Below are 15,773 nucleotides of genomic sequence, written 5' to 3' on the forward strand. Positions count from 1 at the left end.
AGGTGTGTTATCACACAGCTGCCAGGCAGTAAAACTTTATTGGCTGCTCAGTGTTTCTGGCCGATGTGGGAAGCTATTATCATTATTCTATTTTTTTTTTTTTTTTACGTTCTAGACAAGACAAAGTTCCAAGTGGTGGTCCAAGATGTGGTCGTTTTTTTTTTTTTTTACATAATATTGCTATTCATTTTACATAGTTAGAATGAAAACTCCAGCAAAACCTAAGCAGTCCAATAATACAAATACACTGCTCCAGGTCGGTCCACCCCTATGCTAGTCCCCAAATCCACACAGAAAGGTGCTGGTCCGGCTCGCAACCGCCAAATACTTCAGAAAGGACGGTGGGTGACCGCACTCTGATACATGGAAACTCCACAAGTTTATTAGAAATAATCCGTCAATAAAAGCAGAATCACGGCTTCTCTAGGCAAGGAACAAACGTTTACGCGTTTCACGCTACAAGCGCTTGGTCATAATTATATACATTTCATGCGATTTGTCTCATGTATACCTTGGATTGTGAGTAACGCGGTTTATGAGCGCTTTGCAATACGAGCAGTTTTTAAAAAAAAAATTCTGACTCGATTCGCGAGCGTTGTCTCGCAAGATGAGCAGGATTCAAGCCTCTGGGGTGTGCAGTACCGCATGTGGCCAGAGGTGCGGGGGCGCCAGTGACGCTCTGAGACACTCCGTTCTCAAGCGTTTCTGAGCATCTCCGGTGCGCCACCTCTGGCCACATGCGGTACTGCATACACTAGCAGTGACACTGGAACGAATTATCAGAGTCTCCATTGATTCCCATGGGGAAACTCGCTTTGATATGCGAGTGCTTTGGATTACAAGCATGCTTCTGGAACGAATTATGCTTGTAATCCAAGGTACCACTGTATATATAAATGTGACTAAGCGCTTGTAGTGTGAAATACCTCAATGTTTGTTCTTTGACTTGAGAAGCTACAATGTACTTTTATTTATTACAAATAATCCATCAATAAAAAGCACATCACAGCAAGAGATAAGCGTTGACGTGTTTCGCGCTACAATCGCTTATTCATAACTTTATAGGTTTCACGCTACAAGCACGTAGTAATGACGCATCATCTTTTGTTCCTTACCTGGAGAAGCTATAATGGGCTTTTAGTGATGATAATCCATCAATAAAAGCAATTCACTGCTTCTCAAGGCAAGGAACAAGCATTGACGCGTTTCACGCTACAAGCACTTAGTTGTATTATATAAAGTTATGACTAAGCTTTATTGATTAGAAATAATCCATGAAGAAAAAGCACATCACAACTTCTGAAGGCAAGGAACAAACGTTGATGCGTTTCATAGTCATATTTATATACATTTCATGCTACAAGCGATTTGTCTTATGTATATACAGTAAAACCTTGGATTGCGAGTAACGCGGTTTATGAGCGTTTCGCAATACGAGCTGTTTTAAAAAAAAATAAAAAATCCTGACTCGATTTGCGAACGTTGTCTCGCAAGACAAGTAGGATTCAAGCCACTGGGGTGTGCAGTACCGCCTGTGGGCAGAGGTGTGGGGGGTGCCGGTGACGCTCAGAGACACTTGGAGTCATATGTATATATAGTTATGAAGAAACACTTGTAGTGTGAAACGCGTCAACGTTTTTTCCTTGCCTGGAGAAGCTGTGTTGTGCTTTTTAGTGATGGGAAATAACCCATAAATAAAAGCACATCACAACTTCTCAAGGCAAGGAACAAAACGTTAACACGTTTCACGCCACAAGTGCTTAGTCATATGTGTATATAGTCACCAATGTAAGAGGAACATTCTTCCCATTAGCCACCAATATAAGAGGAACATTCTTCCCATTAGCCACCAATAAAAGAGGAACATTCTTCTCATTAGCCACCAATATAAGAGGAGCATTCTTCCCATTAGCCACCAATATAAGAGGAACATTCTTCCCATTAGCCACCAATAAAAGAGGAACATTCTTCTCATTAGCCACCAATATAAGAGGAACATTCTTCCCATTAGCCACCAATAAAAGAGGAACATTCTTCCCATTAGCCACCAATAAAAGAGGAACATTCTTCTCATTAGCCACCAATATAAGAGGAGCATTCTTCCCATTAGCCACCAATATAAGAGGAACATTCTTCCCATTAGCCACCAATAAAAGAGAAACATTCTTCCCATTAGCCACCAATATAAGAGGAACATTCTTCCCATTAGCCACCAATAAAAGAGGAACATTCTTCCCATTAGCCACCAATAAAAGAGGAACATTCTTCCCATTAGCCACCAATAAAAGAGGAACATTCTTCCCATTAGCCACCAATAAAAGAGGAACATTCTTCCCATTAGCCACCAATAAAAGAGGAACATTCTTCCCATTAGCCACTAATGTAATTGGGGAATTCTTCCCACTGGCCACCAAATTAAGGGGCACTCCTTCCACTAGCCACCAATGTAAAGGGCATTGACCCCCAATAAATTGTTTTACCAAGGATTCCCTGAGACTTAAAAATTATTTAAAGCGTTCCTCTGGTGTAAAAAAGGTTAAGGAGGCTGGTCCAGGAAACCTCTCTCAACCATTTACCCTAGAGCAGGGTTCTCCAAACTACGGCCCTCCAGCTGTTGTGGAACTACACGTCCCATGAGGCATTGTAAAACTCTGACATTTACAGACATGACTAGGAATGATGGGAATTGTAGTTCCTCAACAACTGGAGGGCCGTAGTTTGGAGACCCCTGCCCTAAAGGAACCCATTGAATTTTTTTTCAGGTCTCTGAGAACCCCTGTTAAAAAGCATCAGGGATCGGCAGCATTGGCCCTGGAACTATGTAGGCACCATCAGATGAAAGGTCAATCAACCACAGCTCAAGGAACTATTAGCAGCCTTCAGAAGAACCCTAGGTTTCCACAAAATCCTGGTTGAGAATGGCTAGCCCAGAACAAGAGGCATTGGCGTGAAATGTTCAGATGTCCGGGACACCTGGCTAATGAGTTTATCAGTGACAGTTCTCAAACAACTGTTTACAGTATGGAAGGCAGAGTACAATCAGCAGCTGCTAACGTGCGAGGTCGCACACATTCTGGAAAGCCAAGGACTAACTTCATACCACCCGGCTACCCTGCACCTGCTCTCTCTGACCTCCAAACGTGGCTTTCTCATATGGCGGGTGGTAACTATTTCTGCCTGAGACAGGTGCATAGCACCTAAATCTCCAGATCCAAGCCCTTCTCTCCATCTCTCCTACATGGCTGTCCCCTCTTTTAGATATCTGCCTAGGATGTCTCCATACTACACAATCTCCATTTACTTATGTAATTACTATATATATATCTTTTTATTATTATTATTATTATTATTAATATTATTATTACCACCTTAATTTTATTGTATTTTTATTATCGCCAATAATAATGAAAAATGTATTTTATTATCATTAATAATAATATTTATAATAAAGACAACAACAATAGTTCTTCTTGTATTATTCTTAATTATATTCTTAGTTATATATTATATTGTAAAGCGCTGCGTAAACTGTTGGCGCTATATAAATCCTGTATAATAATAATATATTATGCCTAATAATTATGTTATAAATCATAATGACATATTCTCTGTATACCGATTACTACTACTAATAAAAATAACATAAAAAGAAATTGTTAATACATTTAACATTAATGCATTTGTATCATCATCATCATCAATAATAATAATAGTTATAATAATATTAGTATTTCTTATTATTTCATTAATATTGATGATTCCTAATGATACTTTTAATTATATATTATGCCTAATTATTATGTTATAATTCATAATTACATAGTCTATTATCATACCCATTAGACCTATTACTACTAATAATAATAACAACATAAAAATAAATTATTGCTAATAATAATAATACAACATTTAATCATAATGAATAATAATAATAATATTTCTTCTTTTTATTATTTGATTGATAATGGTGATTCCTAATGATATTCCCAATATATATATATATATATATATATATATATATATATATATATATATATATATGTATATATATATATATATATGTATATATATATATATATATATATATATATATATATATATATATATATATATATATATATATAAAATTCCTAATAATTTTGTCCTCTATGTGATGAAAAATAAAGTTTAGTGAATTTTTTTTTTTCTAAAAAAAAAAATTACGGTAACACACAAGCCCTTACACCCCCCCCCAACATTTTTTTAGCCCCCCCCCCCAACCCCACATACACAAGTGTAAATACAAGCGTTAGGGGCGCCCACGCATGAAAACGCTGATTGCGACACACGTTAGGATCAGGAAATTCTCGGCCCCCTTTTTCACAGTTACCTCTAAACTGATGACCTGTAGGGGTCTTTTAAAGGGCCGCCTGCGGAAAATGTAGGGTATAGAAGTTTGTCGTAATTACCCGGAGCGCACGCAGCTTTAAGCCTTGACATGTTGGGCATCAATTTACTCGGTGCAGCCTCATTTTTTATATTTTACAAAAAAAAATTATCTATCTATCTATCTATCTATCTATCTATCTATCTATCTATCTATCTATCTATCTATCTATCTATCTATATATATATATATATATATATATATATATATATATATATATATATTGTATTTGTGTGCCCTAGAATTAACATGAGCGTATTTTGTACTGAAATTCTGTATTGGGCTGATATCACGTGGAATAAAAAAAAAAAAAATGAAAATAGCGCCATTTCATTCTCCAGGGTGTCTGCTTTCAGAAAATAGATGTTGGGGGGGGGGGGGGTTTATGTAATCATCGGGCCTAAAATTATTATTATTTTTTAAATGTGTGCAAAAAAATGGCAGTGAAAGGGCTAATGGATCCCGCCATTGTATTGCTGGGAGGAATACTTTGTATCTTTGTGCTCTCGTCATTCTTCTATTCTGAACCGATCAATAAATCGACAACCAATCCAATTTGATCAAAAAACAAAAACGATAAACATGATAATGGCGTGTTTGGAGCGTTGTTGTGGGTGGGTGAGGCGGTGAGCGGAAGGGATGGTTTCATTGGATGGAGGATTAAATTGAATCCCCCCCCCTGGGGTGACAACACTCACTGTATTGCAGCTATGGAAGAGCGCTACTACAGGTGAGAGGCTGGGGGAAGCAGTTGCCGCACTCCGGAACATGATTGGATGAACACATTTAGTATCAGACACTTGTGATTGCTCACTGCACTTGCACTTTTGTATTACCCTCAGAAGATTGAATTGTGCTGATATTGGGAGTCGCACCGCATGCTTCTTTGGACTGCACTTTTTATTTATCATCATTATTCTGTTTGGACATTTATTACGTGTTATCATGTGTCACTAGTTTCCTTTTTTGTTTGCACATTATTTTTTCACTTTTATGCACATGGCACTTTCGTGAATGGGCTTCATTTATTGCTCATTGCACGTTATCACTGTCAGAGGTTTCTCACCTATTTGTATTGTATTGATCATTGCCTTTGTCATTTACTGACCATTGATTATTGCATCTTATTGCTTCATTGCACTGTTGATTTATTTTTTGTGCATTGCTCTTTGATTAGTTGTTACACTTAGGCTGAGGTAGCGCCACATATTTTATAATATTTTATCCATCCGAGTCATGTGAGTACACTGTTTTATGCTGGCAGCTCCTCGTTTAACTTATTTTGTTTTTCTTTTAACACTCACTGTATCGCAGCTATGGAAGAGCGGCGTTGTCCCCCTAGGACTGGACTACAGAACACCTCCCCCTCTTCTCATCTCCACAACATGGAGGAAGGTGTTCTGTAGTCCTGTCCTAGGAGGAAAACACTCACTGTATCGCAGCTATGGAAGAGCGGCGTTGTCCCCCTAGGACTGGACTACAGAACACCTCCCCCTCTTCTCATCTCCACAACATGGAGGAAGGTGTTCTGTAGTCCTGTCCTAGGGGGAAAACACTCACTGTATCGCAGCTATGGAAGAGCGGCGTTGTCCCCCTAGGACTGGACTACAGAACACCTCCCCCTCTTCTCATCTCCACAACATGGAGGAAGGTGTTCTGTAGTCCTGTCCTAGGGGGAAAACACTCACTGTGTTGCAGCTAGGGAAGAGCAGCGTTGTCCCCCTAGGACTGGACTACAGAACACCTCTCCCTCTTCTCATCATCATAACATGGGGGGGGTGTTCTGTAGTCCTGTCCTAGGGGGAAACCACTCACTGTATTACAGCTACGGAAGAGCAGCGTTGTCACCCTAGGACAGGACTATAGAACACCTCCCCCTCTTCTCATCGTCATAACATGGGGGGAGATGTTCTGTAGTCCCGTCCTAGGGGGAAAACACTCACTGTATTGCAGCTATGGAAGAGCAGCGCTGTCACCTTAGGACTGGACTAAAGAACACATCCCCCTCTTCTTATCTCCACAACATGGAGGGGGTGTTCTGTAGTCCTGTCCTAGGATGACAACACTCGCTGTATGGCAGCTATGGAAGAGCAGCGTTGCTCCCTAGGCCTGGACTACAGAACTGACACCCCCCTTCTCATCCCCACCACATTAGGGGGAGGTGTTCTGTAGTCCTGTCCTAGGATGACAACACTCACTGTATTGCAGTTATGGAAGAGCAGCACTGTCACCCAAGGACTGGACTACAGAACACCCCCCTTCTCATCCCCACCACATTAGGGGGGAGGTGTTCTGTAGTCCTATCCTAGGATGACAACGCTCACTCTTGTGACCCTAGGACAGGACTACAAACACCCCCTCCCTCTTTTCAACCCCACAACAGAGGAGGTAAGTGTTCTGTAGTTCAGAGAGAGAGAGGGGACTGGGAACAATATAACGGATAGGAGTGCGGCACAGAAAGACATCAGCTGATGGGAGCAGCAGATTTATTTTTCTTGCTTTATTGTTCACTTGGTGATCCTGCCAGTAACAAACTTCCTGTGCTATGGAAACACCCCAGGACTACAAAACACCTCCCCCGCTCCTAATCTTTATACCATGGGGGAGGTGTTCTGTAGTTCAGAGTGAGAGAACTGGGAAGAATGTAAGTGATCAGAGTGCAGCACAGGAGGTCACACACACTGCGGCCCTATAGGCTATAAGTGATGATGTGTATTATTATTATTTTTTTTCACTAGAGGGGGCTGGGAGGGAGCATAGTTATCATGCACATATCATTTAACAGCCTTCACTATATCCCCAGCACCTGAAACATGTTAGAAAGCTGGTACCCTGTGTAATGCAAGAGGGACATGGCTGGTGGGAGGGGCTTATCTACCTTTTTTGGGACCCAGTGATGTCATCAGTGCTTCTCTAGGCAATGCAGGCAGACCGTGGCTGGTGGGAGGGGCTTATATACCTTATTTTGGACCCGGTGATGTCATCAGTGCTTCTCTAGGCAATGCAGGCAGATCATGGCTGGTGGGAGGGGCCAGAAAGCTGCTGTACACAGCTTCCTGAAAACATCACAGTACCCCAGTACTGCTCTCTAGAGCCCTCAGCAGTGGGAGGAGTTATGCAAATAGCAAAATGCCTTAACGGGTAGGTGTCAGGGTTCATTTGCATGCAGACTGTGCCCTTAGGTCATGCCCACATGTGATGCTGAGCCTCGGTGAATAAAAAAACTGAAACCCAATGAATGAAGGGGGGGCTGTGGGGATAGTCAGGCTAAGGAGAAAAGGGCTAGATGATGGTGAACATCCCTCAGTCGGGAAATGAGGGCTCAATCTGACTTGCTGCTGCTCCTAATGCACACTGTGGGAAGCTCACAGTGTGCAGTGAAATCAGAGCAGGAATTTTCAGTCCAGGAGCTCAAGACCATGCAAGACTGAAGCGGAGGCCGTTCATTGAGCTTTAAAGGCTGCGGTTGGTCTTTATTCGCTTACCTCTAGGAGGAGAGGTCCCAGCGACTCCTTCTCGATCATCCCACCGCTGCTGGAGGAGATGTCTGATTTCTGGACGTCGTCATCGATACCGGCAGCTTTCTCTGCAGAACACAAGGGGGAAATCGGAATGAAATACAATAATAAGCCTACAGAACTCCTTTGAAGCTGAACATGTTAGAAATCACCATTATATAACACATTATTCCAGAGATTTCCCCGGCAGTACCTCTTTCTGCCACTAGATATCGTCAATCTGAAGGCCAACATTTCTCAACCCACTTCTTCTCACCCTAGACCCCCCCCAGCATGTGACTGCACAGTGATAGGAGAAGCAGCGCTGTCATGAACTCATTGCTAGGTCACTCTGCTCTCTCCTCCTATCAGGATGCTCTTTGTCAGCACATGAACCACTTCGCTCCTCACGCTGCTTCTCCTTGTCACACTCCAGCCCTGCTGTACAGAGTTTGGGGGTGTAACTATGAATCATGGTGCCCTAAAGCATGGGCCACCAACCCCAACCCAACCTGAACAGCCTCCCTAATGGAGCCCCACCTTCCACCCCAGGCCCCATAGGCCACCAACCCCAACCCAACCTGAACAGCCTGCCTAATGGGGCCCCCCTTCTACCCCAGGCCCCATAGGCCACCAACCCCGACCCAACCTGAACAGCCTCCCTAATGGTGCCCCCCCTTCCACCCCAGGCCCCATAGGCCACCAACCCCAACCCAACCTGAACAGCCTGCCTAATGGGGCCCCCCTTCTACCCCAGGCCCCATGGGCCACCAACCCCGACCCAACCTGAACAGCCTCCCTAATGGTGCCCCCCCTTCCACCCCAGGCCCCATGGGCCACCAACCCAGACCCAATCTGAACAGCCTCCCTGATGGAGCCCCCCCTTCCACCTCAGGTCCCATAGGCCACCAACTCCAACCCAACCTGAGTAGTCTCCATAACAGGACCCTCCCCACTCCTGGACCCCATAGCCGAGGGGAAGGAGATAGTCTAGGAGTGTAACTTTGAATCATGTAGCCCCATAGCATGGACCACAAACCCTAACCCAACCTAAACTGCCTCAATAAAAGGGCCCCCCTCCCACTCCAGGCCCCGTAGTTGGTGGGGAGGGGGGTGGGGGCAAGGGAGTCCAGGAGTGTAACTATGAACCAGGGAGCTCCATAGAAAAATTCTGACCTTAACCCCATCTGAACAGCCTCCGTAATGGGGCCCCCTTCCACCCCAGGCCCCATGGGCCACCAACCCCAACCCAACCTGAACAGCCTCCCTAATGGAGCCTGCCTCCCACCCCAGGCCCCATAGGCCACGAACCCTAACCCAACCTGAACAGCCTCCCTAATCGAGCCTGCCTCCCACCCCAGGTCCCATAGGCCACCAACCCCAACCCAACCCAAATAGCCTTCCTAACAGGACCCTCCCTACACACTGGGCCCCATAGCCGAGGGGAAGGAGGGAGTCTAAGAGTGTAGCTTTGAATCATGTAGTCCCATAGCATGGGCCACCAACCCTAACCCAACCTCCCACTCTAAGCCCTGTAGCTGGTGGGGGAGGGGCGAGGGAGTCCAGGAGTGTAACTATGAACCATTGAGCTCCATTGCAAAATTCTGACCCTAACCCCACCTGAACAGCCTCTTTAATGAGGCCCACTTCCCACCGCAGGCCCTCATTCCCACCGCCGGCCCCATGGCCCACCAACCCTAACCCAACCTGAACAGCCTCACACTCTCGGCCCTATAGTTGTTGGAGGGGGGGGGGGGGAGGGGTCCAATAGTGTAAATTTGAATCATGGAGCCCAGTAGTGTAACTTTGAATCATGGAGCCCCATAGCAAAATTCTCATGGCCATCGGCCACTAACCTAACCTCACCTGAACAGCCTCCCTAGTGGGGCCTCCCACCGCAGGCCCCATGGGCCACCAGCTCCAACCCAACCTGAACAGCCTCCTTACAGGGCCACACCCGGGGCCCCGTAGCCAAGGGGAAGGAGGGAGTCCAGGACTGTAACTATGAATCATGGAGCTCTATAGCTAAATTCTGATGGCCGTGGGCCGCAAATCCCAACCCAAACTAAATAGCCTCCCTAATGGGCCCCCCTCCTATCCCGGGCCCCATAGGCCAGCAACCTCAACCCAACCTGAATAGCTTCCCTAATGGCCCCCCTCCCACCCTGGGGGGGGGGACCAGAAGTGTGTGAATCATGGAGCTCTGTAGCAAATTTCTGATTGCCATTGGCCCCCAACCCAACCTGAACAGCCTCCCTTGGGCCCCAAAAACCACCGTGTGGGCTTCTATAGCTATTGGTACACCATTGGGAAAGTCAACACCAAAACCGAAAGGCAGGAGCACCAACCGCCAAACTGCCAATGTGTAATGGTTCTAAAGCCATCTCAGGTGATGATCATGAGATAGATAAAGGGAAAACCAAGGCCCTCCAATGAGACAGAAGTGCCAGTGGCCCCCACAGAGCCACTTAGAGTAATGGACTTTAACAGTAAATTTAATTACACGCCGCTTTCTTACATCCTGCCCTTTAAAAGCTCTTACAGTAAAGAACAAAGATGTGCGCGGAATGCATTAGTCCCGGTCTAATGCGTTCACCTCTCAAGGAAAAACAACCGGTGGAGATCCAGTCTGTGTGGCATTACAATAGTCAACATAGTTACTTTGGAAGAGCGAGGACAACTCTCAAAATAAAAAGCAATTGTTTGGCCGCTGTTTGCGCTTGTTTTGTGCTCAGCGGCTTGTGATTATAAAATAATTTTTCCTCTTTCCTCCCTAGAAAACTAACTGCGGCATTCTGCAAATGACTGCAGACCGGTGAACTGTCCCGGATTTGCTGGGACAGTCCCGCAGCCTTTGAGCTGTCCCGGATTTGCGGGACAGTCCCGCATATTGGTCCTCTGTTTCGCAGATGCTGTGTCCAGGGCTGTGTCCTGGGATCACAGCATCAACTTAAATTGCAGGGATCAGGGACACAAGTGGGAGGTCCCTACACGTCTACAGGACAACCCCTAAAATAGGTGTGATGGGTGGTCCCTGGAGGCATAAAGTTGGTGGACGAAATGCAGTCCATGGGAGGGGGGGGGATACGGCACCATAATGTTTGGATATGTTGTCAATGTTGTAACTTGGGACACAGTCCCACGTGACCACTCAGCTTGCCTGCACTCCCCTACCATTCCAGATCAAATGTAATTTACTTTATAAAAAAGAGTAGAGTGAATCAGGAAAATGCCACTTTATGGCCACTAGATGGAGCTGATAATCATATACTTATTTAATATGATTGCCAGCTCCATCTAGTGGCCATAATCTGGTAATCTTCACTTTAATTTGTAAGAATGAATAACATTCGACCAAGAGAGAAAATAGCTGAGTAATGTTTGAATTTAATATTAAGTGCTCATATGCCAATGTCATGTAATATTAAGTGCTTATATGTCAATATTAGGTAATATTAAGTGTTTATATGTCAATGTTAGGTAATTTTAAGTGCTTATATGCCAATGTTAGGTAATATTAAGTGCTTATATACCAATTTTAGATAATATTAAGTGCTTATATACCAATGTTAGGTCATATTAAGTGCTTATATACCAATGTTAGGTCATATTAAGTGCTTATATACCAATGTTAGGTCATATTAAGTGCTTATATGCTAATGTTAGGTAATATTAAGTGTGATGCTAATGTTAGGTAATATTAAGCGAATATATGCCAATGTTAGGTAATTAGGTGTTTATATCCCAATGTTAGGTAATATTAAGCGTTTATATGCCATTGTTAGGTAATATTAAGTGCTTATATGCTAATGTTAGATAATATTAAGTGCTTATATGCCAATGTTAGGTAATATTAAGTGCTTATATGCCAATGTTAGGTGATATTAAGTGCTTATATGCCAATGTTAGGTAATATTAAGTGCTTATATGCCAATGTTAGGTAACTAGGTGTTAATATGGCAATGTTAGGTAATATTAAGCGTTTATATGCCAGTGTTAGGTAATATTAAGTGTGATGCTAATAATAGGTAATATTAAATGTTTATATGCCAATGTTAGCACACCAAGAGTGAAGGAATAATACACATGGCTCTTGTGTTTAAACAATATTTGCTTATCCCGGCGTTCAGCTTTAAGAAATGAAAATCATTTCTTTCCCCTAGGAAGGGAGAAGAGGAAGCAAGAAAGGAAACCAGAATTTATTTTGGCAGATGATCAGACGGGAACGATCGTTTTTTTAATATCAATACAAAATGTCACAAATGGCAATTAAATAGTTACATCATTGTAACAAACAAAACAAAAAACGTAGTGGTCCTTTAAGCTGCTGATCACAAGGGGTTAAACCCGTGGGAAATCTGACAAGCACGTGTTCCATGGCGCACTCCCGGAGCCTCGCCACGATCTCCAGCTGTTCCTACACGAGCTAGGACGGCCTGTTTACCCGGCGTAATGATCGTTTAATAATAATTATTTGTCTGGCTGGAGATCTTTGAGTGTTTTTTTTTTTTTTTTATATCTTGCGGAATGGCGGAACCACTTGAAGCAGATTGCGAGGATGCCGTCAGATCAGGTCCGAGGCGTGCCAGCGTATTACATAACCCGGAGCGCGGCGGGTGCCAAATGGCTGCATCCAGACGGGGCGGTGTTGTGACAGCGCGGCATGCCGGTTGATTCTGAAAGACAAGGCCTGGGCCAGAAAAGCGCGGTCTGGCAAGCGCAGGGCCGGGGGAAACTGAAGACGCGTCACATGATCAGGATATCCTGCGGGGCTATTTTAAGCGCCACTGATTTCTTTTCTTCTTTTTTTAGGAACGATCGTTTAGAAAAAAAACAAACAAACTTGAGACAAATACATTCCCCTCTGGGTTGAGCTGAGGCTGCCAGTGCTTATGTCTCGTTCTCAAAATGCTACTTGCCTGGCTCTTGTGCTGAATATTCAGCTTCAAGGGCCCGCTCATCGCTGTGGTGGAGAGAGAAGACCTGTAAGTGAAAGTGAAACTGCAGCAGAGAAAGATCAGGCCCCACCCCCTGCCAAGCAGGGCTGTGCTGCAAGAAGCATGCTGACAGTAGCAGAGAAGAGAGTGACTGAGAAATGGGCTCATCAGTCTGCTGCTTCTCCTTTCACTGGTTGGCGGAGGGACACAGCCTGTAAGTGAAAGTGAAACTGCATCAGAGAAAGTTCAGGTCCTCTCCCCTGCCTAACAGGGCTGTACTGCAAGAAGCATGCTGATAGGAGGAGAGAACAGCGTGAGAGAGAGATGGGTTCATCAGTCTGCTGCTTCTCATTTCACTGTCCAGTCACTGCCTGGTGGAGAGAGAAGACCTGTAAGTGAAAGCGAAACTGCAGCAGAGAAAGATCAGGCCCCCTCCCCTGTCAAACAGGTTTGTGCTGCCAGAAGCATGCTGACAGTAGGAGAGAACAGAGTGACTGAGAGATGGGCTCATCAGTCTGCTGCTTCTCCTTTCACTGGCTGGCGGAGGAACAAGGCCTGTAAGTGAAAGTGAAACTGCATCAGTTCAGGTCCTCTCCCCTGCCCAACAGGGCTGTACTGCAGGAAGCATGCTGATAGGAGGAGAGTTAACAGAGTGAGAGAGAGAAGGGCTCATCCGTCTGCTGCTTCTCCTTTCACCAGTTGGAGGAGGGACGAGACCTGTAAGTGAAAGTGAAACTGCATCAGAGAAAGTTCAGGTCCTCGCCCCTGCCAAACAGGGCTGTACTGCAAGAAGCATGCTGATAGGAGGAGAGAACAGAGTGAGAGAGAGATGGGCTCATCAGTCTGCTGCTTCTCATTTCATTGTCCAGTCACTGCCTGGTGGAGAGCGAAGACCTGTAAACGAAAGTGAAACTGCAGCAGAGAAAAATCCCCTGCAAAACAAGGTTGCACTGCAAGAAACATGCTAATAGGAAGAGAGAACAGAGTGGCAGAGAGATGGGCTCACCAGTCCGTTGTTTCTTCTTTCACTGGTTGGTGGAGAGCAAAGACCTGTAAGTGAAAGTGAAACTGCAGCAGAGAAAAATCAGGTCCCCTCCACTGCCATACAGGGTTGTACTGCAAGAAGGATGCTGATAATAGGAGAGAACAGAATGACAGAGAGATAAGCTCATCGTCTGCTGCTTCTCCTTTCGCAGTCCAGTGACTGGCTGGTGGACAGCAAAGACCTGTAAGTGAAAGTGAAACTGCAGCAGAGAAAAATCAGGTCCCCTCCGCTGCCAGACAGGGTTGTACTGCAAGAAGGATGCTGATAGGAGGAGAGAACAGAATGACAGAGATGGACCCATCAGTCTGCTGCTTCTCCTTTCACTGCCCAGTCACTGGCTGGTTTAAAAAACGAGACCTGTAAGTGAAAGTGAAACTGCAGCAGGAAAAAAAAAAAGCAGGTATCATCCCACTGCCAGACAGGGTTGTACTGCAAGACGCTTGCTGACAGGAGGAGAGAACAGCATAGCTCCCAACTGTCCCTGATTTCGAGGGATTGTCCCTGATTTGGAGCAATGTCCCTCTGTCCCTCATTCCTCCTCATTTGTCCCTCATTTTGGTCTGATCTATATAAATGTATATAAAATGCACTTTTTATCTTTCAAAAAGTGTTTTCCAGCACTAAACCTTTCATCTGATTTCTAAATTGCTGCATTTGTAAATTCCAAAAGCCAATATAAAGGAATAGTAGTGGTAAAAAAAAAAAAAAAAAGCTCTTGTGGGTTTAACCAATCTTGTTTTTTTTTTTTTTTTTTTTTTGTACAATTCTCCTTTAAGGGGGTGTGGCAGGGGGCGTGTCCTTTACCTGCATACTTTTGCTGATAGGTGCCCCTCATTCCCATCTCAAAAAAGTTGGGAGGTGTGTTGTACTGCAAGGCGCAGGCTGACAGGAGGAGAGAACAGGGTGACTGAGAAATGGGCCCATCAGTCTGCTGCTTCTCCTTTCACTGGTTGGCGGAGGGACAAAGACCTGTAAGTGAAAGGGAAACTGCAGCAGGGATTCGTTTACCAGCAATCCGTCTCCATACTGAACAGCCACACGCCAGGTGAAAGCGGAGATCAGGCTGGTGCACTGCAAACCGACGCTTAAGACGGCGGTTGCAAGTCTTTCCGTTATGCAGTGACTTGCCGCAGCTTCTAAACGCACATTGTGAGAAGCTCGCAGTGTGCAGTGAAATCAGGGTGAGCCACTTCAGTCCAGGAGAGCTCACGTTTGCTGAGCGCGTCGCCCCCCCGCCCCCCCCCCCCCCTCAATAATCAATATTTAATGGATCTCATTTGGAATTCTCGCTGCGTCGGCCAGGCTGAGCTTCCTGCACGCCAGAACCGTCCGCACAATGCGAGACGAGGCAATCATCTCGTCTTCTCTCTATGGGTACAATATGAAACAGCCGGAGGGTATAGCACACTGAAGGTTCACGCGAGGACAGCGGCGCTATGTCACAGACGCGCGTGCGGGGGGAGGGGATGCTTTACATTACTGGAGAGGCCGGGGACACCAGCCCGCGACACTTCGATTTAAAGGGACAATCCCAGATGATGAGAATAAAGAGATGAGGAGCGTCAAACGTAGCCGCAGCGATCCCTGCGTTCATAGCACAGCGTTTTCGCAAAATCACGCGGAGTGCACGCGCGCTTTTTGCACATTTCCGTACCACGCCCATTCATTTCAAAAGGGCACAAAGTAGCTTTAGGCACCTTTTTAAGCACTGAGATTTGCGCGTTTCGCCGCACGTCTGTCTCAACGACGAATGGCGGGGCGAGAGTGACGCCGAATGCAACCTATTTAAGTTAATGGGGCCATACTACAACCGACTTAAGTGAATGAGGCTGCTCCGCAATCGCCATGAACTTTATAGAATACAACCT

At 45.1% G+C, this 15,773-nt stretch overlaps 1 protein-coding gene across 7 annotated transcripts in view; it reads right to left on the reverse strand.

Moving 5' to 3' along the window:
* NCOA1 (nuclear receptor coactivator 1) overlaps positions 1–15,773 on the reverse strand; it is a 589,360-nt gene that overhangs the window by 108,121 nt on the left and 465,466 nt on the right. For all 7 annotated transcript variants that reach the window (XM_073624852.1, XM_073624854.1, XM_073624856.1 and 4 more), the window contains one exon: positions 7,912–8,012. In XM_073624852.1, coding sequence (XP_073480953.1) covers positions 7,912–8,012 — 101 coding nt within the window. The remainder of the gene's footprint in view (positions 1–7,911; positions 8,013–15,773) is intronic.

Source organism: Aquarana catesbeiana, linkage group LG04 (genome assembly GCF_042186555.1).
Source record: "Aquarana catesbeiana isolate 2022-GZ linkage group LG04, ASM4218655v1, whole genome shotgun sequence".
Classification (NCBI taxonomy): domain Eukaryota; kingdom Metazoa; phylum Chordata; class Amphibia; order Anura; family Ranidae; genus Aquarana; species Aquarana catesbeiana.